The sequence below is a fragment of the Rana temporaria genome, chromosome 2 (genome assembly GCF_905171775.1).
Source record: "Rana temporaria chromosome 2, aRanTem1.1, whole genome shotgun sequence".
NCBI classification, from domain to species: Eukaryota; Metazoa; Chordata; class Amphibia; order Anura; family Ranidae; genus Rana; species Rana temporaria.
This window is the reverse complement of record NC_053490.1, coordinates 258,447,725-258,474,057: the sequence shown is the minus strand read 5'-3', so window position 1 is coordinate 258,474,057 and position 26,333 is coordinate 258,447,725. Positions and strand designations below refer to the sequence as shown.

The 26,333-nt window shown below is 43.3% G+C and overlaps 1 protein-coding gene across 3 annotated transcripts in view; it reads right to left on the bottom strand.

The window, feature by feature from the left end:
- RAD51C (RAD51 paralog C) overlaps window positions 1–26,333 on the bottom strand; it is a 156,347-nt gene that overhangs the window by 12,556 nt on the left and 117,458 nt on the right. For all 3 annotated transcript variants that reach the window (XM_040336823.1, XM_040336825.1, XM_040336822.1), the window contains one exon: window positions 2,110–2,170. In XM_040336823.1, the coding sequence (XP_040192757.1) occupies window positions 2,112–2,170 (59 nt within the window). In that variant the 3' untranslated portion in view covers window positions 2,110–2,111. The remainder of the gene's footprint in view (window positions 1–2,109; window positions 2,171–26,333) is intronic.

Genomic DNA, 26,333 nt, shown 5'->3' with positions numbered 1-26,333 from the left:
CCAGGAGGAGCATCCCGCAAAGCAGAGTCTACTTTATCATTCAAAATTTCAGCACACTGATGGAAAAGCAATGCCTCCTCCAAACTCCAAGACCTGAGGGGGGTGGAGACCCAGTATTCCCCCGGAGCCATGCAGACTGGCTTCTGATATTTTCCAGCGCACAGTTTGAAACCATTTCCTGGCTAATAGCGGGGAAGAGAGCCATCAAACTAAGGATGACTTAACTTTGTCTAGAAACAGAGGAGATCTGTTCCACTATCACAGGATCTTGTGCTGGAATGTCCTGGTGTGATGGGTGATGGTTATAAGGAATTGCCTCGAAGTATAGTACGTCATCATGAAGCCCAAAACTTTCATGCCTTGCCAGAATGGAGAAGGCATACCTAAATGTGTAGCTTTCCCTACAGAAGAAACATATTGGCCAAGTAGATGACCAAGACCAGCCCCAAGTATTCCAGGAAAAGTGACAGAATAAGTGAGGATTTCTTTAGGTCCAACATCCACCTGAGTTCTTCCAGAGTCTGAAGGGTGAATAAGGTTGGACTTCAGCTCCAAACAAGTTTTGCCAGCAAAAGGAGATCATCCAGGTATTCCACAATTGTTAACACTGGCGATGGGAGGCCTTGCCTTCCTTAAGCTGAGGCAAGGTGGTACTTTTTTCCTCCAGTAAAGCCCTGTACACACGACCGTAAATCCCGTCGGGAAAAAAAAACGTTGGTTTTCCCAACGGGATTCCTGGCAGGCTTGCCCTGAAAAGCCGTGTTAACACACGGCCACACAAAAATCCACTGTTCTTTTTAATGGCAAGAACGCGGTGACGTCATCGACTATGACGTGCCGGTGTCTCGTCACATTCGATTCCATCGCCGCCATCTTGCTACACCCCAGACGAACATTGTATGCTACTGTGCATGCATCGAAGTGTTATCGAGCATACGCGTTTTTCTAAACTCAGGTAAGCATACAGACGACCGGTTTTCTCGGCAGGAAACACTCTACCGGGAATCCCAACAGGAAAATAGAGAGCAGAGTTCTCCATTTTTTCCGTCTGGATTCCCAGGCTGTTTTCCTGACGGGAAAACTGCTAGGGAGCATACAAACGGCCGGGATTCCCGACCAAATGCTCTCCTGGCAGTTTTCCTGCCGGGGAAAACCAGTCGTGTGTACAAGGCTTAAGGCTTTTATAATTCCATCCAACAATGCGCCAGACGGTCCCCTGTCAAGGATGCTTCTGCATCCAACTTCAGATTGCAAACATACTAGGATAGGATAAGTTCACCTTTCTGAACATGTTACCATTTTTAGGGTGTAACATGTAAAGCATCTACCCACTAACCCCCGCCTTGTGACAGTGGGCCATGGAACTTCTTCCTGCACCTTCTGTCACTAATGAAAAAAGCGTGGCTGTGCAGGGATCCGCCCACAAAGCAACATCATCGATCCACAGATCCCTGTGAATCAATGAACTACAACTACCATTAGTCTTTGCGACTAGTAGATCTCAATGAACAACTAGGGCGCCGATGAGTGCTCTAGGTAGTTCACTGAGCTTCCTGTCATTCAGAAACTGCCTGTCTCTATCAGAGGTATGGGCAGACAGCTACAAAGACAGTCTGCAGGAGCCACTGAAAAACCTGGAAGAAAGAGGAGAAAATATTTTAAAGTGTAAATAAAATCAACTTTTTTTTTTGGGAAGAGTAGAGAGGGATTAGAATAACTATTAGGTTTTTATTACTGTCTGTGTCCTCGTTGGGAAGATTCACTCTCCCTCTTTGTCCTGTCCTGGGTTGTCCCTAGAGGGGAAACTTTCTAATTAGGACACTAGTTCTGGTGATCTAGGGGTGATCTAGGGGGCCCCAAGGGACTTCCTTAATTTGCAGGTATTTCTCCTCACTTCCTGTTTTGGTTATGTGACAGGAAGTGATGGTAAATCTCCCCAATGGGACTCAGACAGCAAAAAATAAATCTGGCAAGGGTTATAACCCTCCCTTATTCTACCCAAAATTAAAAAGATTTGGCTATAGTTACACTTTAAGCTCAGCATTAGATGTTTTAGATGCACAGACATTGTACAGCTTACATTTTAGTCAGTGACATATTGCTGCTTACCGTTATTTGATATTGTACGGTGCTTTCTTTCTGGCTTGGTGACTTGCAGAGTGTTGCATATCTGTAATGATAACAGGGGTCAGCTAATCTATAAACTAACAGCGTCTTACATAAACATTAACAGATATGTTACTTCAGGAACAGTCAACAAAATTAAGAACTAGTTGACCGACACAGAAAAGGGTAACTAAAACACCTCTTAAAATGTTTGTTTTTTAAATGAACATCTAAAACATTTTATATGTGCAACCCCATTGAGATAGCATCATGATTTTAGTAGGCTATTCAAAGGGGTTGTAAAGTCAGAAGTTTTTTTGTATCTTAATGCATTCTATGATTTAAGATAATAAGCCATCTGCGTGCAGCAGCCCCCCTCTGCCTCCTTAATACTTACCTGAGCCCCCTCTATGTCCAGTGATGTCCACGAGTGTCTTGGTCATCCGAGACACAGCAGTTGCGCCATTGGTTACAGCTGCTGTCAATCAAAGTCAGTTAGAAAGGAATACTTTTCCTATCTCTAAGGTCTCCAACAACTATATGACAAGGAACATACCCTTTAAGAGACTTGCTATCTCGAGTAGCTTTAGCAACTCTTAAATACCCCATGGTCGGTCTGACTAGATAGATGTGCAACTTCCCCTCAACTGCCCCCCCCCATTATCTTTACAATCAAGATACATCCTTTTTGACAAATTCAAAATTCTGAGTGCCACTTTTCTTGTCACTTTGCTATGACTTTGTATTTTATTTCTTTGACAATAAAATGTTTTGAAAAAAAAAAGTCTGTTAAGAGGGAGAGAGAGAGAGAGATGGGGCTGAGCTGGGCCGTGGCTCTGTGTCTGAATGGACACAGAGCTGTGACTCAACTCAAGTGAACCCCATATGAAGCTGCTTGCTGTGGGGGCACTTGACAGGAGGGAGGGGCCAGAAGCACCGGCGGGTGACTCGAGAAGAGGATTCTGGCTTCTCTGTGCAAATCTACTGCAACAGGACAGGTAAGTATAGCATGTTTGTTATTTTTATAGAAAAATAAACAAGACTTTACAAATCACTTTAAGTGACACTGAACAATGTTCTTACTCTCCAAAAATAACATCCACTACTTATTAGCCCTATAAACTATTTTTCAGAGTGCAATCCCAGCACAGAGACCGTGGTCCAATGCGAATGGTCGGGACCCGAAACTTCCGATTCCGGGTAACCCGATCGCTGCAATACAATTCAATTTGATTAAAAAACATATTTTTTTTAACTATTTGGGCCATTTTCCCTTTGAGAATAAAATAATAATAATGAAAATAAAAAGAATCCATATGTGTGTCCCAAACCAATGAGAACCCCTGAGAGCCGATTCTGCAAACCAGAAATGGCTGCAGAGAATTCCTCCCTAGACAAAAAGGAACTGGAGGATTGTGCCCCTGAGATGGTGGAAAACCAGAGCCCCTGAAACATAAAGCTTCTCCCATTGGGACAGGAAATAAGTTACCCCCAAGAGGTAAAAAGGCAGTACTCCAGGCCTCCACCTCAGTATACTCAAGCCTCAGGACTGCACTAAAAAAATAAACACGGGTAAAAAAAACAACAGATAAGGTGGGAATTGGACTTTCCTGGAAGACTACTGGAAATTGAGTTACCAATAAGCCAAACTCCAGTTCTCCCAAGTCGTCTTCCAGCCTAAGAGACAATAAGCCAGAACTTACCAGCCTAGGGACGGACGACTGCCTAGAGGACTTTTCTTCCGAATGCCTGGTCTTGACTTCATCTTTTGTAAAGCATTTTCACCTGGAAAAACTGGACCAGGTGGCTGCCTTACATATCTGCTCTGGTGTGGCACCTGCCCTCTCAGCCTAGGAGGCAGACAAGGACCATGTAGAATGTGCGTTAAAGAATGGAGGAGAAACATTCACGATTCTATATGACTTAAAAAAAAAGCCTGCTTAAACCATCTGGCTATGGTAGATTTAGAGGCCCTTTAACCTCTACGGGTAACTGTAAAAAGAAAAACCAACGCTTACCACTTCCAAAAACCTTTGGTTACCTCCAGGTAAGACAAAAGACACTCCTTACATTTAATAACCTAAAACTTCTCTTTTCCCCCCCCACAAGAACAACTACAGAAAGTGGACAAAACGATGTCCTGAAACCAGTGAAAGGAGCAGGATACCTTTGGCAGGAACCATGGGTCAAATCTTTACAACTACCCTATCCTCAAAAATGGTAAGGAAACGCCTCTTATAGACAGTGCTTGCAATTTTCTAAACCTATGGGCAGATGGGATAGCAACAAGGAAAACTGTCTATAGGGTAAGAAGTTTGATGGACGATTCCTCAAAAGGCTCAAAGGGACTTAAAACAATCACCTAGAGGGCTAGATATAAAGCCCAGACCAGACAGGACCTAATCATAAAGAAAAAGTTACGCCAACATGGCCCAATTGGTGCTGTGTGCTGAAAACAGCTACCCGAAGGTTAAATTAAGCAAAATAGTGACTGTAAGTGAATAAACTGGTCAATAATTAAATCAAAATGTGATACATTGAATGCATAATATACATATGAAAATCAGTAAACACAGTCACAAATGAACTGTGATCCAATATAGAGTCCACCATATAGGAAAGAAAGTTCATAAGTATAGTCTCCCAAGTGAAAAGGTCATCAAAACATCCCAGGGAAAAAGGTGATGAGAAAGGCACTTCCACCAAGATCACACACTGCCTTTTACCGAATTTAAATGATCTCTAAATTATAGGAGATCAAATACAGCATAAACGATGATATCCTTGAAAGGTTGTCCAGCTCAAAATGATCAGAATGGTGGATGGTCTCAATCGGTATGCCAACACGGGATGTATATGGAAAGGAAGAGGGGACTCACATAGTGTAAAATCCTCAAGTTTAATACGTAATAAAAGGAATTGCACTTACATCAAGTCAGTAGATATAAAGCATACAGTAAAATCAGCCGGCCGGCTCTCAAAAACAAACAGCCCGTATCTTCCGGGTCAGATTACAAAGCGCAGTGACGTCAGAACGTCGCCTCCCTAATCATGGCTGGCCTCATTCCAGCATCTTCTTTGAAATGCCTAGCTATTGCAAGATTTTCTAAAAGAGAATCCTGCACGAAAACACTGAGAGTAGCGACCTTAACGTTTAACGTGCTGAGGGAAAGCCAATGGTCTGCACATCCGAAAAAAACTCCAAAACAGAAGAAATATCTAGGGGAAAATTTTTGATCCTGCAACATCCCAAGCATTAAACATTTTCCAGACATTTGAGTAGATTGCCCTTGTGATTGGCTTGTGGCATTTGATCAAAGTCTTAGCGACTCTATCCGAAAACCCCCCGGGGCTTCAATAACTGTTCTTCAGACACTAGGTCCTTCCTTGCCCTCTTGGACCAATAAGGCACGATTATAATTTTTCTACCTGAAATTTGCTGAGCACGTCTGGAATGAGCCTGAATGTTCAGGGACTTGCTGACACATCTATCCCCATCACTGAATCCAACAGCCAGTGTCATTAGTACAGTGACAGTGTATAGTATTAGCACTGATCTCTGTATTAGTATATATAAATGAGTTTTCACCATGTCAGAGATAAGTGTGTTGTTGCCACATCCCTGATATATAGGAAAAAAGGACCCCCCCCCCCTAGGCAACAACACAAGTATAGAGTAAAAAGAATTTATTATTACACATAAAATTTGATCATACAAACATGTAATGATCAATTAAAAACATACTATAACAAAAGACAAAAAATAAATAAAAAATTACGTAGCACACATATAATTATATCATAAATACTCTTCAATTATTAAAAATTCTCCGGTAACGGACGTGTTTTGGGTACAAGCCCTTCATCGGGGGTATTGGATAGTAGAATATGTATTCATAAATTTGTCAAAAGGTAAGCAGAAGCTGATTTAAAGGAGTATATACTCTACTATGTGTAACACTGCAGAAGATGGTGTCACTGGAAGCCTACTGACACTGCCTCACGGAGTCAACAGGTATCAAATCGGAGCCCTCCATACTGGTTGGTCACAGATCAAAGTGGTTTGTGGAGTGCAGCAAGGGAGTTGTTAACACAGCTTTCAATCTGATGATTGAATCATCTTGAAAAAAAACTCCCTGTACTTGGAGCAGCTCATCAGCATTGCCGGAGAGATGGATTCCGGACGCTGATGAGCTATTCCAAGTATAGGTAGGGGTTTTTCAAGTGACCCTGAGTGCGCTACAAATGGACCAAGAGAGGCTATGGATAGCATCACTCAACAATCATTAGATTGAAAACTGTTAACTCACTCGCTGCACTCCGCATACCACTTTGATCTGTGACCAACCGGCTCCCATTTGATACTTGTTGACTCCATGGAAAAGTGTCAGTATGCTTCCAGTGACGCCATCTTCTGCAGTATTTCACCAACTTTTTTTTGTTAGCATAGTAGAGTATACTCCTTTAACCGGTTGCCGACCCGCTCCTGTACATTTACGTCGGCAGAATGGCACGGACAGGCACAATCACGTACCTGTACGTGCCCTGCTCGACGGGGTCGGGGGTCCGATCGGGACCCCCCCCCCGGTACATGGCGCGGGTCGGTACGCTGCAGAAGCGATCCGGGATGTGGGGGCGGCTGTTCGTTTTCAGCCACCCCCTCCGGATCGCTCTCAGCCAATGCCAGCGCTCCCCTCCTCCTCTTCCTGTGTTTAGTGTAAACACAGGAAGCAGGAACTGTGTGATGTCTCCTCGTGGTGGTCATATCGACCACCGCTGAGGAGAGGAGACATCACAAACGTAAGTTGCACCCAACACCACACTAACACCAGCTCACATAGGCACATTTAACCCCTTAAGTCACCGCCGATCGCCCCCCCCAGTCTCCTGTAACAATGTCACTGAATGCAGTGTCATTTTTTTTTTGATTACTGCATTTAGTGTCAGTGTTACAGAAAAAAGTGTTAGGGCAGTTAGTTTTAGCCCCCTTTAGGTCCAGGGTAGCCCCCTACCCCCCCCTAATAAAGGTTTAACCCCTTGATCACCGCCCTAGTTAACCCTTTCACCCCCTATTGCCAGTGTCACTAAGCGATCGATTTTCTGATCGCTGTATTAGTGTCACTGTTGCCGCTAGGCAGTTAGTTTTTTTTTGAGGTTCGCCGCCAGGTTCTATAGCATTAGGTACCCCCATAAATAAAGTTTTTAACCCCTGATTGCCCCCTAGTTAACCCTTTCACCAGTGATCACCGTATAAGTGTTACGGTTGACGCTGGTTAGTTAGCTTGCTGTTTATAGCATCAGGGCACCCGCCGTATATAACCCAATAAAGGTTTAACCCCCTGATCGCCCGGCGGGTGATATAAATTAAATTTTAGCGTCAGTCAGGGTCTGCGTCGCCCCAGGTAGCGTTAGGTTAGTGCCAGTACCGCTTACACCCACTCGCAAAGCATACACCCCCCCCTTAGTGGTATAGTATCTGAACGGATCGATACCTGATCTGATCAGATCTATACTAGCGTACCCAGCAGTTTAGGGTATCCAAAAACGCATTGTTAGCGGAATCAGCCCAGATACCCGCTAGCACCTGCGTTTTCCCCCTCTGCCCAGCCCAACCCACCCAAGTGCAGTATCGATCGATCACTGTCACTTCAAAAACACAAGACACATAACTGCAGCGTTCGCAGAGACAGGCCTGATCCCTGCGATCACTAACAGTTTTTTTCAAAGTGTTTTCTACATTTTCCTTTCTATAGTCAGGTGCTTTTTTTACCTGTGAATCATCACCAGTGTAGCACTAAATGTAGAGCCCAAAATGGCAAAGCGAATGTACACTGGTGAAGAGGCCGTCAGGATTCTGTGCATGTCAGATAGTGAAGAAGAGGAGGTCACGCATCTGTCAGAATCAGGCTCAGAATACAAACCCGTTTACGACAGCGGCTCCATGTCAGATAGCTCGGACGACGGAGTGGTGGTCCCTGCTAAGGCCAGGCGTACCCGACCCCGTTCTGATGTTGTTGAGCAGCAAGAATCGCAGGTCCCTCGTATGGAGCAGAGAGCCAGTACTAGTGCCGCTATTCCTTCTGGTGGATTGGCAAGCACCAGCGGCCTAGTACACCCTGGTCGTTCATCCAGCACTGCAGTAAGACGTGGCGACGTGGCGAGTCCCATAAGTGCAGTTCAAGCTGGTGAGGTGGCAAGCACAAGTAGTGTCCCGCTGCCACCAAGAAGAAGACAGAGACAGGCCCGTCGTGCCCATAGTGCCCTTCCTGCAGAATTTGCCTATCCTGATTGGGTCCCCACCACTTCTGCAGAACCCGTACTTCCCCCATTCACTGGCCAACCCGGTATTCAGGTGGATACAGCGAACTTTACGTCACTTGATTTTTATTCGCTGTATTTCACGGAAGATCTCTTTAGATCTATTGTGGACCAGACTAATTTATATGCTGGTACCTACATCGCCGCTAACCCCCAGTCTCTCCTTGCCAAAGAATGGAAACCTCTTGAGGTTTCCGAATTTAAGATCTTTCTGGGCCTTACCCTCAACATGGGCATACACACATTTCCGGAGTTGCGGATGTATTGGTCCACACATCCCATCGACCATATGCCCGTGTTCTCTGCTCACATGGCCAGGAAACGATACGAGGCGATCCTGCGGTTTCTGCATTTCAGTGACAATGCACTTTGTCGTCCACGTGGAGACCCTGAATTTGACCGGCTCTACAAAATTCGGCCCCTCGTAAACCATTTCAACGAACGTTTTGCAGCCTTGTTTAATCCCCAGCAGGTTGTTTGCGTTGATGAGTCCCTGGTTAAATTTGCTGGCCGCTTGTCTTTCAAACAGTACATTCCCAGCAAGCGTTCCAGATACGGGGTCAAGCTCTATAAGCTCTGTGACAGGGCCACAGGCTACACATGGAGCTTTAGGGTTTACGAGGGCAAAGATAGTGAGGTAGAGCCGGAAGGATGCCCAGATTACATGGGGAGCGCTGGCAAGATCGTTTGGGACTTGGTGTCACCCTTATTCGGAAAGGGGTACCACTTATACGTGGACAATTTTTACAGCAGCGTGCCACTTTTTAGTCACTTGTTTGATCGTCAGATTGGAGCATGTGGCACCGTGCGACCTATTCGCCGGGGCTTCCCCCAGAGGCTTGTAGATGCCCGTCTTAGCCTGGGGGCGAGAGCCTGCTTCAGATGTAAAAATTTGCTCGCTGTGAAGTGGCGGGACAATAGGAATGTTTTCGTTCTTACCACCCTTCACGCAGACACGACAGTACAAATTCGTACGGCGACTGGTGTTGTAGAGAAACCCCTCTGTGTCCACGAATATAACCAAAACATGGGAGGGGTGGACCTCAACGACCAGCTGATGGCGCCATATCATATTGCCCGCAAGATGAGACGCTGGTACAAAAAAGTGTCTCTACATTTATTTCAATTGGCTCTACTGAATGCTCATGTCTTATACAGAGCTTCAGGACAGAATGGATCCTTCCTTCAATTCCAGAAGGATATCATCACAGAACTCCTGTATCCAGGCGGTGCTGTACCTCACCATCCCCAACCAAATGCAGTAAGCCGACTGCATGAGAGGCATTTTTCGTATGCCCTCGAGAGTACCCCTACCCAACGAGCCCCCCAAAGAAGATGTCGTGTCTGTAGCAAGCGCGGATTTAGGCGTGACACCCGTTATTTTTGTCCCAAATGTCCTGCCGATCCTGGTCTTTGTATTGGGGAATGTTTTGAACGCTTCCACACACGAGTTAATTATTAGTGTAGGGTAAAAACATTTCACAGGCTAGGCTCACTTACACAGGGTCTCCCAAGATGCCATCGCATTTTGAGAGACCCAAACCTGGAACCGAAAAGTTGAACAGTTACAAAAAAAAAGTGTTAAAAAAAAAAAAGAGGAAAAAATAAAAAAAACAAAAATAGTTGTCGTTTTATTGTTCTCTCCCTCTCTATTCTCTCTCTATTGTTATGCTCTTTTTTACTGTATTCTATTCTGCAAAGTTTTATTGTTATGTTTTTTCATGCTTGCTTTTCAGGTATGTAATTTACTTTACTGTTTTCAGGTACGCCATTCAGCTGTTGTGCGGACTTATTTATCTCGACAGCAACAGCGTTTGCTCCCACGATATATAAAGCCGCGACTCCAGTGCTGTAGGAGGTGATTTCACCACCACAGTTAAAAAAAAGAGCATATATGCCGAAGCATGGGGGCAGCAGGGGCGGAGGAGCGATTTTGCTCCTAATGCCGCGTACATACGGTTGACATTCCTACGGAGGCTTTCCCGTGGAAAAGTCTGACCATGTGTACACGGCATAGAAAAGTCCGACCGTGTGTACACGGCATAGAAAAGTCCGACCGTACGCGGCATAACTTTTTTGCGGGAGGATGCCCCCATGCTTCGGCATATATATATTTTAGGCACAGGTTGCGTTAAAAAATTTTTTATTTTTTACTATGTTTTTTTTAATGGTATTTGCTTTGCAGGTATGGTATGATCTTACTGTTATACTGGAATGTTACTTTGTTTTAATGTTAACCATCATTTGCTTAGCAGGTACGCCATTCAGTTGCAGCGCGGATTTATTTAGCGTGACAGCAACAGCGTTTGCTCCCACGATACATAAAGCCGCGACTCCAATGCTGTAGGAGGTGATTTCACCACCACAGTTCAAAAAAGAGCATATATGCCGAAGCATGGGGGCATTAGGGGCGGAGGAGCGATTTTGCTCCTAATGCCGCGTACATACGGTTGACATTCCTACGGAGGCTTTCCTGTGGAAAAGTCTGACCATGTGTACACGGCATAGAAAAGTCCGACCGTGTGTACGCGGCATAGAAAAGTCTGTACACACGGCATAACTTTTTTGCGGGAGGATGCCCCCATGCTTCGGCATATATAAATGGTGCATGTATGCCCATCATTAGAAGTGGGTGGATGAAGGGAGGTATTCTAATGGTGGGCATAAACACCGATCAATCTTTTTTTCGTTCAGCCAACAGGCTGCATGAAAAAAAAAGGTTACAATACATGTCCAACAAGAACCATCAACGTACTGGTATGTTGCTGGACTTTGAATGGTTATACCAGAATGATGCCTGCGGGTTTAGGCATCATCTTGGTATCATTCTTTTCAGCCAGCGGTCGGCTTTCATGTAAAAGCAGTCCTAGCGGCTAATTAACCTCTAGACTGCTTTTACATTCAGTGGGAGGGAATGTCCCCCCCCCTGGATATAAACAGCGCCATTGGGAATATGGGGAAGCATTTTATCACACCGATCTTGGTGTGGTCAGATGCTTTGAGGGCAGAGGAAAGATCTAGGGTCTAATAGACCCCATTTTTTTTAAAAAAGAGTACCTGTCACACTATTGCTATCATAAGGGATATTTACATTCCCTGAGATAACAATAAAAATGGTAAAAAATAAAAAAATGGAAGTAACAGTTAACAAATAAAATAAAAAAAGCGAAATAAATATATAAAAAAAAAATAAAATAAAAAAAAGCATCCCTGTCCCCCCCTGCTCTTGCGCAAAGGCGAATGCAAGCGTCGGTCTGGAGTCATATGTAAACAGCAATTGCACCATGCATGTGAGGTATCACCGCGAAGGGCAGATCGAGGGCAGTAATTTTAGCAGTAGACCTACTCTGTAAATCTAATGTGGTAACCTGTAAAGGCTTTTAAAGGCTTTTAAAAATGTATGTAGTTTTTCGCCACTGCGCGTTTGTGCGCAATTTTAAAGTATGTCGTGTTTGGTATCCATGTACTCGGCCTAAGATCATAATTTTTATTTCATCAATAATTTGGGCAATATAGTGTGTTTTAGTGCTTTAAAATAAAAAAAAAAGTGTATTTTTTCCCCAAAAAATGCGTTTGAAAAAACGCTGCGCAAATACTGTGTGGAAAAAAAAATTGCAACACCCACCATTTTAATCTGTAGGGCCTTTGCTTTAAAAAAAATATATAATGTTTGGGGGTTCAACTTAACTTTCTTGCAAAAAAATAATATGTTTTTATGTAAACAAACAGTGTCAGAAAGGGCTTTTTCTTCAAGTGGTTAGAAGAGTGGGTGATGTGTGACATAAGCTTCTAATTGTTGTGCCTAAAATGCCAGGACAATTCAAAACCCCCCCAAATGACCCCATTTTGGAAAGTAGACACCCCAAGCTATTTGCTGAGAGGCATCTCAAGTCCATGGAATATTTTAGATTTTGACCCAAGTTGCGGGAAATATAACTATATATATATATATATATATATATTTTTTTGCGCAAAGTTGTCACTAAATGATATATTGCTCAAACATGCCATGGGCATATGTGGAATTACACCCCAAAATACATTCTGCTGCTTCTCCTGAGTACGGGGATACCACATGTGTGAGACTTTTTGGGAGCCTAGCCGCGTACGGGACCCCAAAAACCAATCACCGCCTTCAGGCTTTCTAAGGGTGTAAATTTTTGATTTCACTCCTCACTACCTATCACAGTTTCGAAGGCAATGAAATGCCAAAATAGCACAAAAAAAACCCAAATGACCCCATTTTGGAAAGAAGACACCCCAAGGAAACTGCTGAGAGGCATGTTGAGTCCATTTATTTTTTTATTTTTTGTCCAAAGTGATTGAATAATGACAAAAAAAAAAAAAAAAATTGTCACTAAATGATATATTGCTCACACATGCCATAGTTATATGTGGAGTTGCACCCTAAAATACATTCTGCTGCTTCTCCTGAGTACGGGGATACCACATGTTTGGGACTTTTTGGGAGTCTAGCCGCGTACGGGACCCCGAAAAACCAAGCACCGCCTTCAGCATTTCTAAGGGCGCAAATTTTTGATTTCACTCCTCACTACCTATCACAGTTTCGAAGGCCATAAAATGCCAAAATAGCACAAAACCCCCCCAAATGACCCCATTTTGGAAAGTAGACACCCCAAGCTATTTGCTGAGAGGCATGTTGAGTCCATGGAATATTTTTTTTTTTTGCCCCAAGTGATTGAATCATGACCAAAAAAAATAAAAATAAAAAAAATGTACAAAACATTGTCACTAAATGATATATTTCTCACACATGCCATGGTTATATGTGGAATTGCACCCCAAAATACATTCTGCTGCTTCTCCTGAGTACGGGGATACCACATGTGTGGGACTTTTTGGGAGCCTAGCCGCGTATGAGACCCTGAAAACCAAGCACCACCTTCAAGATTTCTAAGGACATAAATTTTTGATTTCACTCACACAAATCTTGAAGGCTTAACATCCCTCTCAGCAAATAGCTTGGGGTGTCTACTTTCCAAAATGGGGTCATTTGGGGGGGTTTTGTGCTGTTTTGGCATTTTATGGCCTTCGAAACTGTGATAGGTAGTGAGGAGTGAAATCAAAAATGTATGCCCTTAGAAATCTTGAAGGCGGTGCTTGGTTTTCGGGGTCCTGTACGCGGCTAGGCTCCCACACATGTGGTATCCCTGTACTCAGGAGAAGCAGCAGAATGTATTTTGGGGTGTAATTCCACATATGCCCATGGCATATGTGAGAAATATATCATTTAGTGACAACGTTTTGTAAAATAATTTTTTATTTTTTTTTGGTCATTATTCAATCACTTGGGGCCATAAAATTAAATATTCCATGGACTCAACATGCCTCTCAGCAAATAGCTTGGGGTGTCTTCTTTCCAAAATGGGGTCATTTGGGGGGGTTGTGTGACATCTTGGCATTTTATGGCCTTCAAAACTGTGATAGGTAGTGATAGGTAGTGAGGAGTGAAATCAAAAATTTATGCCCTTAGAAATCTTGAAGGCGGTGCTTTGTTTTCGGGGCCCCGTATGCGGCTAGGCTCACAAAAAGTCCCACATATGTGGTATCCCCATACTCGGGAGAAGCAGCAGAATGTATTTTGGGGTGCAATTCCACATATAACTATGGTATGTGTGAGCAATATATCATTTAGTGACAACTTTGTGCAAAAAAAAATCAGCTTGTCATATTCCCGCAACTTGTGTCAAAATATAAAATATTCCATGGACTCGACATGCCTCTCAGCAAATAGCTTAGGGTGTCTACTTTCCAAAATGGGGTCATTTGTTTTTTTTTTTGCTATTTTGGCATTTTATGGCCTTCGAAACCTTGATAGGTAGTGAGGAGTGAAATCAAAAATTTGTGCCCTTAGAAATGCTGAAGGCGGTGCTTGGTTTTGGGGCTCCGTATGCGGCTAGGCTCCCAAAAAGTCCCGCACATGTGGTATCTCCGTACTCAGGAGAAGCAGCAGAATGTATTTTGGGGTGCAATTCCACATATAACCATGGCATGTGTGAGCAATATATCATTTAGTGACAACTTTTTGTAAACATTTTTTTTTTTTTGTCATTATTCAATCACTTGGGACAAAAAAAAAAAAAATATTCAATGGACTCAACATGCCTCTCAGCAGTTTCCTTGGGGTGTCTACTTTCCAAAATGGGGTCATTTGGGGGGGTTTAGTACTGCCCTGCCATTTTAGCACCTCAAGAAATGAGATAGGCAATCATAAAATAAAAGCTGTGTAAATTCCAGAAAATGTACCCTAGTTTGTAGACGCTATAACTTTTGCGAAAACCAATAAATATACGCTTATTGCGATTTTTTACTAAAGACATGTGGCTGAATACATTTTGGCCTAAATGTTTGACTAAAATTTAGTTTATTCGATATTTTTTACTTTTTGTTATAAGAAAAATATTTTTTTTTCAAAATTTACGGTCTTTTTGCGTTGATGGCGATCAAATACCATCAAAAGAAAGCTCTATTTGTGGGAAGAAAAGGACGCAAGTTTCGTTTCGGTACAACATTGCATGACCGCGCAATTACCAGTTAAAGCAGCGCATTGCCAAATTGTAAAAACACCTTGGGTCTTTAGACAGCGTAATGGTCCGGGGCTTAAGTGGTTAAATCAGCTTCTGCTTACCTTTTGCCAAATTTATGAATACATATTCTCCTATCCAATTCCCTGAAGAAAAGCTTGAACCAGAAATGCGTTGGTTACCAGAGAGTTTTTAATAATCGGAGAGTATTTAAGATATAATTCTATGCTTGATATGTAATTTTGTTTTGTCTTTTGTTATGGTATGTTTTTAATTGATCATTACATGTTTGTATGGTCAAATCTTATGTGTAATAAATGCTTTTTACTCTATACTTGTGTTATCTTTAACCACTTAAGCACCAGACCATTTTGCTGGCCAAAGACCAGGCCACTTTTTGCGATTCGGCACTGCATCACTTTGTCAATTGCGAAGTCGTGCGACGTGGCTCCCCAACAAAATTGACGTCCAAAATCGCAATAAGCGCGTATTGATTGGTTTGCGCACAAGTTATAGCATCTACAAAATAGGGGATAAAATTATGGCATTTTTGTTTTTTTTACTAGTAATGGTGGCGATCTGCGCTATAAAAATGCACTGATTACTGTGAAAATGACACTGGCAGTGAAGGGGTTAACCACTATGTGGCGCTGAAGGGGTTACGTGTGCCCTAGGGAGTGCTTTTAACTGTAGGGGGGATGGGCTGTGTGTGACACGACAGTGATCGCCGCTTCCGATTACAAGAAGCTGTGATCACTGTCCTGTTACTAGGAAGACTGGAGAAATGCTTGTTTACATCAGCATTTCCCCCGTTCTTCCTCACCGTGACACGATCGCGGTCGGAATCACGGAGCTCGCGTCCACAATGCCGTTTCTTAAAGGGGACGTATATATACATCCTTTTGCCTGTCCGTGCCATGCTGCAGATGTAAATCTGCGTGTGGCGGTTGGGAAGCGGTTAAAGTCCCAGGCAGTGGGGTTCCTTTTTTCCTTGATCACTGTATTCGTGCCACTGGTGAGGTCAGTGGCAGATTACCCGCAGCACTATCGCAGTTCCATTATATATATCCCTGTATAAAGAAAAAAATATTTTACCAAAGACATGTAGTAGAATACATTTTGCCTAAATTTATTAAGAAATTGGATTTTTTTTATCTTTTTTATTGGATATGTTTTATAGCAGAAAGTAAAAAAACATTGCTTATTTTTTGGTCTTTTTTCATATATACTGTAGAATAATAAAATATATAAAAGCAAGCTATTTTTGTGTGAAAAGAAATATATCAATTTGGTTTGGGTACAGCGGTGCATAACAGCACAATTACCAGTTAAGGTAGTGCAGTGCTAAATCACAAAAAAATGGCCTGGTCATGAAGGGAATAAAACCCTCCGGAGCTGGGGTGGTTAATAAACACATTTCTTTCTACTAAGGCCCCTTTCAGACTGGGGCGGGAGCTGCGGTGGCGGTATAACGCCGCTAAAAATAGTGGCGCTATACCGCCGGAATTGCCGCGGGTATCAGCCGCTAGCGGTGCGGTATTAACCCCCGCTAGCGGCCGATAAAGAGTTAATATCGCCCGCAATGCGCCTCTATAGAGGCGCATTGCGGGCGGTATTGCCGCGGTTCCCATTGTTTTCAATGGGAAGGAGCGGTGAAGGAGCGGTATACATGCCGCTCCTCTCACCGCTCCAAAAATGCTGCTGACAGGAGATTTTTTTGTCTCCCGCCAGCGCATCGCCTCAGTGTGAAAGCCCTCGGGCTTTCACATTGAGTCTGCAGTGCAGGATTTTTTCAGGCGGGATAGCAGCGCTATTTCTAGCGCTTTACCGCCTGAAAAACTCCTCAATGTGAAAGGGGCCTTAAACTGACTTGTATGTCTATTCTACAACAGCCTTAAAGGGGTTATAAATTATTTTTTTTTCCGACCATTCTCCCATCTCAATGCGACTTAAAATAGGAGAGAAACGGGCAAATAATATGAATTGGAGGCTTAATGAAGATCTCCTGCAGGACAAAGATATAGAAATCAGTGTAAGAAAGGAATTGGAGGAATTTTTTAAAATAAACTCGACAGAGGACATCTCGGAGGCTATAGTCTGGGACACGCATAAGGCATACGTGCGGGGAGCATTGATTAAGATCGGGGCGGAAAAAAAAAGAAAAAATAAGGAGAACAGATTAACTCTTACAAAAGAAATTTATAAACTAGAACAGCAACATAAACAAGACAGAAATAAAGAAACTCTGCTAAAATTAAACATTAAGAGAGAAGAGTTAAGAGAGACAATATAACAAGAAACCAGAAGTACATTTAACCAAGTAAAGTAAGAGAGGTACCTATGGGATAATAAACCAGGGAAACATCTGGCAAAGTTATTACAAAAGAAAAAAAATCTTAACTTTATAGAGAAAATACAAACAAGTCGGGGGGAAGTAGCATATAAATCTAGTGAAATAGTAGAGAGTTTCAAGGAGCATTACGAAAAACTGTATTCAATTAATAAACAGGAAACTCAGGAAGAGCAAAGTGTAAAGGAAAAAAAAACATATGAATTTCTAAAGGAAATAGAGTGGGAGGAAATATCTGAAGAAAATCTTAATAAGCTTGAAGCTCCGATATCTGAAGGAGAAATTAGAGACATAATCAAAAACGTACCAAACGGTAAGAGCCCAGGACCGGATGGTCTAACGGTGTTATACTACAAAAAGTTTGTCGACATTCTGGCCCCGAAAATGTGCTCGTATTTTAATGGCTTAGGAGATAAGTGGAATATGAGTAAAGAAGCCATTGAAGCTACTATCACTCTAATCTTGAAAGAGGGGAAGGACAGCACATTATGCACAAATTACAGACCGATTCCCCTATTGAACTGTGACACCAAGATCTTTTCCAAAATTTTAGCAGAAAGAATGAAGGGTATAATGAAGGACCTGATCCATACCGACCAGGTGGGGTTCGTACCAGGACGGGAGGGGAGAGATAATGGGATAAGGACGTTGTTAGCCATTCAGAAAATTAGGGACGGTGGTGCCCCAGGCCTACTCTTATCAGTAGACGCTGAAAAAGCGTTTGATAGAGTGGCCTGGGGCTTCATATATAAGACACTAGAGAGAATAGGAATAGGGCCAAAAATGTTAAACTGGATCAAAGTATTGTATAACAAACCGGTTGCTAGAGTAAAAATCAACGGGACTCTTTCAGGGAGGTTCGAACTTTATAACGGCACAAGACAGGGATGTCCCTTGTCTCCCCTTTTGTTTGTCCTAGCATTAGAGCCACTCCTAAGGAGTATAAGGGAGAAACCAGACATAAAAGGCATAGAAGTAGGACAGGATGAACATAAACTCGCGGCATACGCGGATGACATCCTGTTCTACTTAACATGCCCAAGAACAACGTTACCAAATTTACTAAAACTAATGAAACAATATGGAGAGTTGTCCAATTATAAAATGAACCCAACCAAATCTGAAACTCTCTCTATTAATATAACTAAGAAAGATCAAAATACTTATCAAAAGGAGTTTCCATTTGTATGGGGGAAAATGGAAATAAAATATCTAGGGGTAAACATAGCTATCTCAAAAGATGGGATATATAAAGAAAATTTTGCACCTTTACTGGAGGAAATTAAAACAGAAGTGAGCAGACTTTCCACTGGACAGGTATCCTGGGGGGGGGAGAATGAATATTTTTAAGATGGTAATTCTACCAAAAATCATGTATAAGATACAGATGTTACCGATTGCTTTACCGCAGAGGTATTTTAAGACCCTACAAACGATCTTATTAAAATTTGTTTGGCAGGGTAAAAAAGCACGTATCAGCTGGGCAACTTTAAAAAAAATAAGACACAAGGGGGATGGGGAGCACCGGATATTAGAAGCTATTATGAAGCAGTAATACTCACTAGAGTGATAGATTGGATTAGGGACACCAAGCAAAAAAGATGGGTAAGCATGGAATACGAGTTGAGCAAGGCCAGTTTAGGGAGTATTATTTGGATTCCTTAAAAATATAGGGAGTTAGATAAACAATCACATAACATTACACGGCACGCTATTAAAGTCTGGGACAGAGTCCATAAGAGGGAAAAATGGGACTTTAACTCACCACTTATACCACTAAAGGATTCAAGATACTTTGCACCTGGGTTAGAGAAAAATTTTGGGAAATGGATCAAGAAAAAAAATGCTCAGTTGAGGGATGTCATGACGCAGGAAAAATTAGGTACCTACGAAGAATTAAAGGAGAGAGGGGAGATAATAGACATAAACAAATGGCGGTATGGCCAGCTAAAACACTTTTTTGAATCTCTCCCACAGCCACACAGATCGATGGAAAATCTTCGCCCCCTAAAGAGAATTAGTCAGGAGGATCGCGGGAAAGGAGTCATTTCTAAAATATACAAATGCCTAATAGAAGTGGGACACATGGACATCCCACCATATATCAAAAAATGGGAGGAAGAACTGGGATATTCCCTGAGTCTTCCTGAAATAAAACAAATATGGAGAAGAGTGTTCACCTCGTCAGTTAACAGTAAGATAATCGAATTAAATTACAAATGTCTGACGCGATGGTATATTACTCCAGACAAGGCCCACAAAATCAAGAAGGAGGCCTCAGAATTGTGCTGGCGAGGATGTAGACAGACCGGAGACTTGTCGCATATTTGGTGGCAATGTCCTAAAATTAAGTGGTTCTGGAGAAGGATTAGACAGCTTATTACTAAAGTAACAGATATAGAGATACCAGATGACCCATGGGGCTGTTTACACCAAATGATTAGAATTTCAACGAAACAATATAAAAAAAGTCTTTTACCCCATCTATTGACAGCTGCCAAAAGCTTAATAGCCAGTCATTGGCAAGACAAGGAAAGTCCCACCATTAAAGAATGGTTTAACAAAATAAACTACATTCAAAACCTAGAGCTCCTAAGGTTTAGCGATACAGATGGTTTGGAGGAATACGCTAAGACATGGTCGAAATGGTCGGAGTTCAAACACTCTATGGTATTTGCAGAGTTGATGGGCGCATAGGGCACGGGATAGGACGATGTAAGAAGTTCTATCTGTTCATGGCGGGATACAACTTAAGTATGCAACAAGAAGATTGATTATAAGATATAGAAAAGTAAAAGGAGGTACTGGGGGTGGGGAGGGGGGCGAGGAGGGAAGGGGGGGGGGGAAATAATTTGTTTATAAAAAAAAAAAAAAAAATGTAACAGATAAACAACGAATAATATTGCTCCTTAAAAATTTGGGGAAAAAAAAAAAAAAGAGAAAGATTCCACACATGATGCGAAACCAGAAGGAGACTTGTTGGGCAAATGAAAGGCGGGAAAGGCTCGCTACCTTCCTCCAGAAAATGGTTAAGTCTGAAGTGGAAAAAAAAAAATAATTATTTTTTTCCCCCTAAATAGCTTCCTTTACCTTAGTGCAGTCCTCATTCACTTACCTCATCCTTCGATTTTGCTTTTAAATGTCCTCATTTCTTCTGAGAAATCCTCACTTCCTGTTCTTCTGTCTGTAACTACACACCGTAATGCATAGCTTTCTCCCTGGTGTTGAGAAAGCCTCTTGAGGGGGGAGGGGGCGAGCAGGCAAGTCAGGACACTCTCTACTTTGCAGATAAAGAAAGGAGCTGTGTGTTAGTGGGCGTCCTGACACTCCTGCTCGCCCCCTCCCCCCTCAGGAGGCTTTCTCCACACCAGGGAGAAAGCCTCGCATTACGGTGTGTAGTTACAGACAGAAGAACAGGAAGTGAGCATTTCTCAGAAGAGATCAGGACATTTAAAAGCAAAATCGAAGGATGAGGTAAGTGAAGGAGGACTGCACTAAGGTAAAGGAAGCTAATTAGGGAAAAAAAATGGTTTTCCTTTACAACCCCTTTAACATGAAAGTGAAAAGTCAAAGGACTCAAACAGAAAGGCCAAGGCTGAGATTTGTCACTAATGGTGACAAACGCTGGTCCAGACCAGATTGGAAAAAGGACAGAATATGTTCTACTGAGTACTTTCTAGAATGAAAATTTGTTGACTTCCTCCAAGCAAGATAGGTCTTTCAGGTGCGATGGTGGACTTTATGAAACTTTACAGCCATTCCAAAAAAGCCATTTACCAAGAGGCTGGACCAGAAGGACCCATGGAGTGTTTCCCAGGAGCTAGAATATGTCATGAATACCATTTCCTCCCAGGCCAAAGGTGTTCTATCGTGTTGAGGCCTGGACTCTGTGCAGGCCAGTCAAGTTCCTCCACCCCAAACTTGCTCATCCATGTCTTTATGGACCTTGCTTTGTATACTGGTCCAAATCATTTGGTGGAGGGGTGGATTATGGTGTGGGGTTGTTTTTCAGGGGTTGGGCTTGGCCCCTTAGTTCCAGTGAAGGGAACTTTTAAGGTGTCAGCATACCAAAACATTTTGGACAATTTCATGCTCCCAACATTGTGGGAATAGTTTGGAGGATGACCCCCTTCCTGCTCCAAAATGACTGCGCACCAGTACACAAAGCAAAGTCCATATAGACATGGATGAGCAAGTTTGGGGTGGAGAAACTTGACTGGCCTGTACACAGAGTCCTGACCTCAACCCGATAGAACACCTTTGGGATGAATTAGAGCGAAGACTGCAAGCCAGGCCTTCTCGTCCACATCCGTGCCTGACCTCACAAATTCGCTTCTAAAAGAATGGTCAAACTTTCCCATAGACACGCTCTTAAACCTTGTAGACAGCCTTACCAAAAGAGCTGAAGCTGTTATAGCTGTAAAGGGTGGGCCAACTAAATATTGAACCCTATGGACCAAGACTGGGATGTCATTAATGTTCATGTAAATGTAGGTGTCCCAATACCTTTGGGAATAGTGTGTGTGTGTGTGTGTGTATGTGTGTATGTGTGTATGTGTGTATGTGTGTATGTGTGTATGTGTGTATGTGTGTATGTGTGTATGTGTGTGTGTATATATATATATATATATATATATATATATATATATATATATATATATATATATATATATATATTATATATATGTATATATATATATATATAGTAAGATTGGGGTTATTAGACTCCAGTGATAGATGCGTTTTCCAGTGAGTACGCCAATCCAGAACAGAGTTTTTAAGGGCCCGGTAGCCCACTTTTATTTAAAAGAACAAAAGTTCACAAATACAATAGCAGCCCTCGCAGGGGGTTTCACCATTCCTGTATCTTGCAAAATCAACAGTTTAGCCTCCTGGCTGTCACACTTGCCATCCGGCTGTTTCAGGCCTTTAGCCTAGGCCCCAGTTCTGTTCCTCAGAACAAACAGTTTCCCAGAGTTAAGCACACACCCAGGGCCGGCCTTAGGCCTTTAGGCGCCCTGTGCGAGAAAGAATTACAGCGCCCCCTAGTGACCACGCCCCTCAGTAACCACACCCCTCCATAACCACGCCCCTCCATAACCACGCCCTTTCAGTGTCCACACCTTTCTCCAATACCGGCTCCATTTAAAGCCTTCCATTCCCAAAAAAACAGATTACAAACTATGATAAAAATACAATTTTTATTTACATAATAATGCCATCTATACTGTATATCACACGCTATAATAACACTGCCTATACTATAAATCACACGCTATAATAACGCCACATATAAAATAAATCACATGGTATAATAACGCCACATATAAAATAAATCACATGGTATAATAACGCCACATATAAAGTAAATCACACGGTATAATAACGCCACATATAAAGTAAACCACATGGTATAATAACGCCACATATAAAATAAATCACATGGTATAATACCACTACCTGTAAATTTACTGTCAAATATCAAACATAATTACAATAAAGTATTTTTTAACTTTTGTATTTACTGTTCCTTTAAGAAACACCCTATTTAAATAAGAAAATACAAAAACAGACAATAAGCAGTACACTGCATTTATAAAAAAATAATTTACTTACAGAAAAAAAGATTTTTACATCCGCTGCCTGCTTCTGTGGATTCTTGCGCTCCTTTGTCTTCTCAGTGCGCATGGCATATGAGCTCCTCATTCCTGCTCCTCATAGCAAGGCAAGGACAGCCGCCCACGCCGTCTTTCCAGCAGAATCCGCCTGTGGCCTGCCAGTACTTTGTCCAGTTTTAAAGATGGCCGCCGCACTGTTGCCGAGCGGCGGCAATCTTAATGAGTAACCCACAGACTGCCAGTGACAGTGATCTCCGACTCCTAACAAGGCAGGGACAGCCGCCCACGCTGTCATTCCTGCAGAATCCACCTGTGGCCTGGCTGTACCTAGAGCATTTGGCACCCAGAACGGATCCTATATCTGCCCCCCCCCCCTACGGTAAAATTTTAAATCCCACTGTGCCCCCTGCATCCTTCAATATCTCTGTCACTACTGTGTACCCCTCTCCACAACTGCACCTCTGGACCCCTTTACATTATACAACACCCTGCATCACTTTACAATTCACAGCCCCCCACAGCTCTAGACACCTATATGTTACACAGACACCCCCCTAACAGTTCTGGACCCCCTGCATGTCACGCAGACCTCCCTACAGTCTCCCCCTACAGTGCAAACCCCCCTTACAATACAGACCCACCCACATACAATACAGATCCCCCCACAATGCAGAACCCCCCCCCACACACAATACAGACCCCCCCACAATGCAGAACCCCCCCCCCCCACACACACAATACAGATCCCCCCCACAATGCAGAACCCCCTCCCCCCTACAATACATAACCCCCTACAGTACAGAACCCCCCCGCAATACAGAACCCCCTCCCCCCTACAATACAGACCCCCCCACAATGCAGAACCCCCCCCCCACACACACACACACACACACAATACAGACCCCCCCCCCCCACAATGCAGAACCACACACAATACAGACCCCTCCACAATGCAGAACCCCCCCCCCCTCCCACACACACAATACAGACGCCCCCCCACAATGCAGAACCCCCCCCCCCCACACAATACAGACCCCCCCCACAATGCAGAATCACACACAATACAGACCCCTCCACAATGCAGAACCCCCCCCCCCCCCCCACACACACAATACAGACCCCTCCACAATGCAGAACCCCCCCCCCACACAATACAGACCCCCCCCACAATGCAGAATCACACACAATACAGACCCCTCCACAATGCAGAACCCCCCCCCCCCACACACACACACAATACAGACCCCCCCCCCCCCACAATGCAGAACCACACACAATACAGACCCCTCCACAATGCAGAACCCCCCCCCACACACACACAATACAGACCCCCCCCCACAATGCAGAACCCCCCCCACCACACAATACAGACCCCCCCCCCCCACAATGCAGAATCACACACAATACAGACCCCTCCACAATGCAGAACCCCCCCCCCCCACACACAATACAGACCCCCCCCCCCCCCACAATGCAGAACCACACACAATACAGACCCCCCCACAATGCAGAACCCCCCCCACACACAATACAGACCCCTCCCGGCCCCCACAATGCAGAACCCCCCCACACACACACAACATAGATCATCTGAGCCTCTGAGCCACGTGCTGCACACACACACAGCACAGGAAAAGGGGGAGGCGGCTGCACTCAGTGCACTCGGCTGGGCTGTCTGTCTCAGTCACAAGCAGCTGAGACTCAACAGACCCGCGGCGCTGCAAAGGGAAGGGGGATTATTGCTGCCGGGTCCCGGGTGTGCTGACGGCTCGCTCGGGTGCGACTTGCACCCTCCATGCCTGCTGTGTGTCTGCCGCTGCCTCCCGGCTGTCACCAAGCATGCCACCCGGCGCCCGCTAACGGCGCTAAGTAGTATTCAGTCGCGGGGGGGGGGGGGCGCCGCGCCGCCGAATCTGACTTTGACCATCGGAATCTGTGCAGGTCGTCAGGCGCCCATGTTGCTATGGCGCCCTGAGCGACCGCACAACCCGCACACCGCAAAGGCCGGCCCTGCACACACCTAGCTTACTCCTATCAGCGTCTTGCTGCTCAATCATTAAGGACATCTGCCTCCTGCAGACATACATACAGCCTCCGACTCCACTCAGAGGGATTTGGGAATCCACCCGATTCCCGGGAACAGACTTCCTGTCTGTGGGTGGGGCCCTGAGCCATAGTCAGGTCACAACGAAATAGCCCAACACACAGCTGTGCAATCAGCGTGTCTTTCTCTCTAAAATCTGGCGTAAACCAGCAATCTTTCCAATAGCACAGAGTCCCACCTTCACTATATATATATATATATATATATATATATATATATATATATATATATATATATATATATATATATATATATATATATATATATATATATATATATAGTAAGTCCATAATGGAGAGATTATACACCATCAATGATTTATGTAAGTCAAGTAAAGTAAAATTGCACCTTTGGTGCAGTTGCTGGTATTCTGTAGCTTGCCATGCCCCCAGCCATTCTTATACTCTGATCCAGCAAAACATTGCCAAGGAAGCCTTAGAGCCAGACCCAGCACATTTTGACAACCAGCTGTACAGTTTTGCGGAGGATATCTGTGGATTGGGACAAGTATGTGTAAAGGTGGCCATAGCTAATCTGTAATTGATTTAGGCAAGTGTGATCATCAACAAGCAATTTGTCATTGTTTAAAATAACAAATGATGCAATGCATATGGTGTCAGAAGCAAATCTATTCGAAGTGATCAACTAAAAATTATAGCTTAAATCGATCTGTATTAAGATCGGTTGCTTGACGCAGCCAAATGACTTGTCAGCATTGAAATTGATCAAAAGCTCAATAAATTGTTCGAATAGAGGGGGTCTGAGGTTTAAAATTCTTATTCAATTACGTAATTTTAGTCACCTCAAATGATAGACTGAATGATCATATTGATGCAAAGACTTACATGGGGAGGGGGAGCATGGCAAGCTAGAATTTTTTTAAACATATGATATAGTTCTGAGACTGAATACATTACAGCTGATACAGCTACAATCTAACGAGAGATTCACTAGTGCTTTGGCGGCAACCACTATTCTCCCATCACTGAGCAAAGACTGGGGGTCACTGCACACTGTAGCAGTGAATACAGTACCATCTAAGTTAAAGTCATATGATTCTTCTTTATGTGCTGGAATGATGTGTGCAGCCTCCTGGTGCCCTCCAGATGCCTATTGACTTTATTGTGACCTTGCAGGAACAAATGTGTTCTTATTTGACTAAAATAGTTAAAACACATAAGTAATAGAAGAATACTTATGTTCTTAAACACTAAATACAATGTAAGAGATTAATTCCTCCACTGTTAATATCGATTTACAGCGCAAAAAATGTGAAGACATTTAAAGCAAAC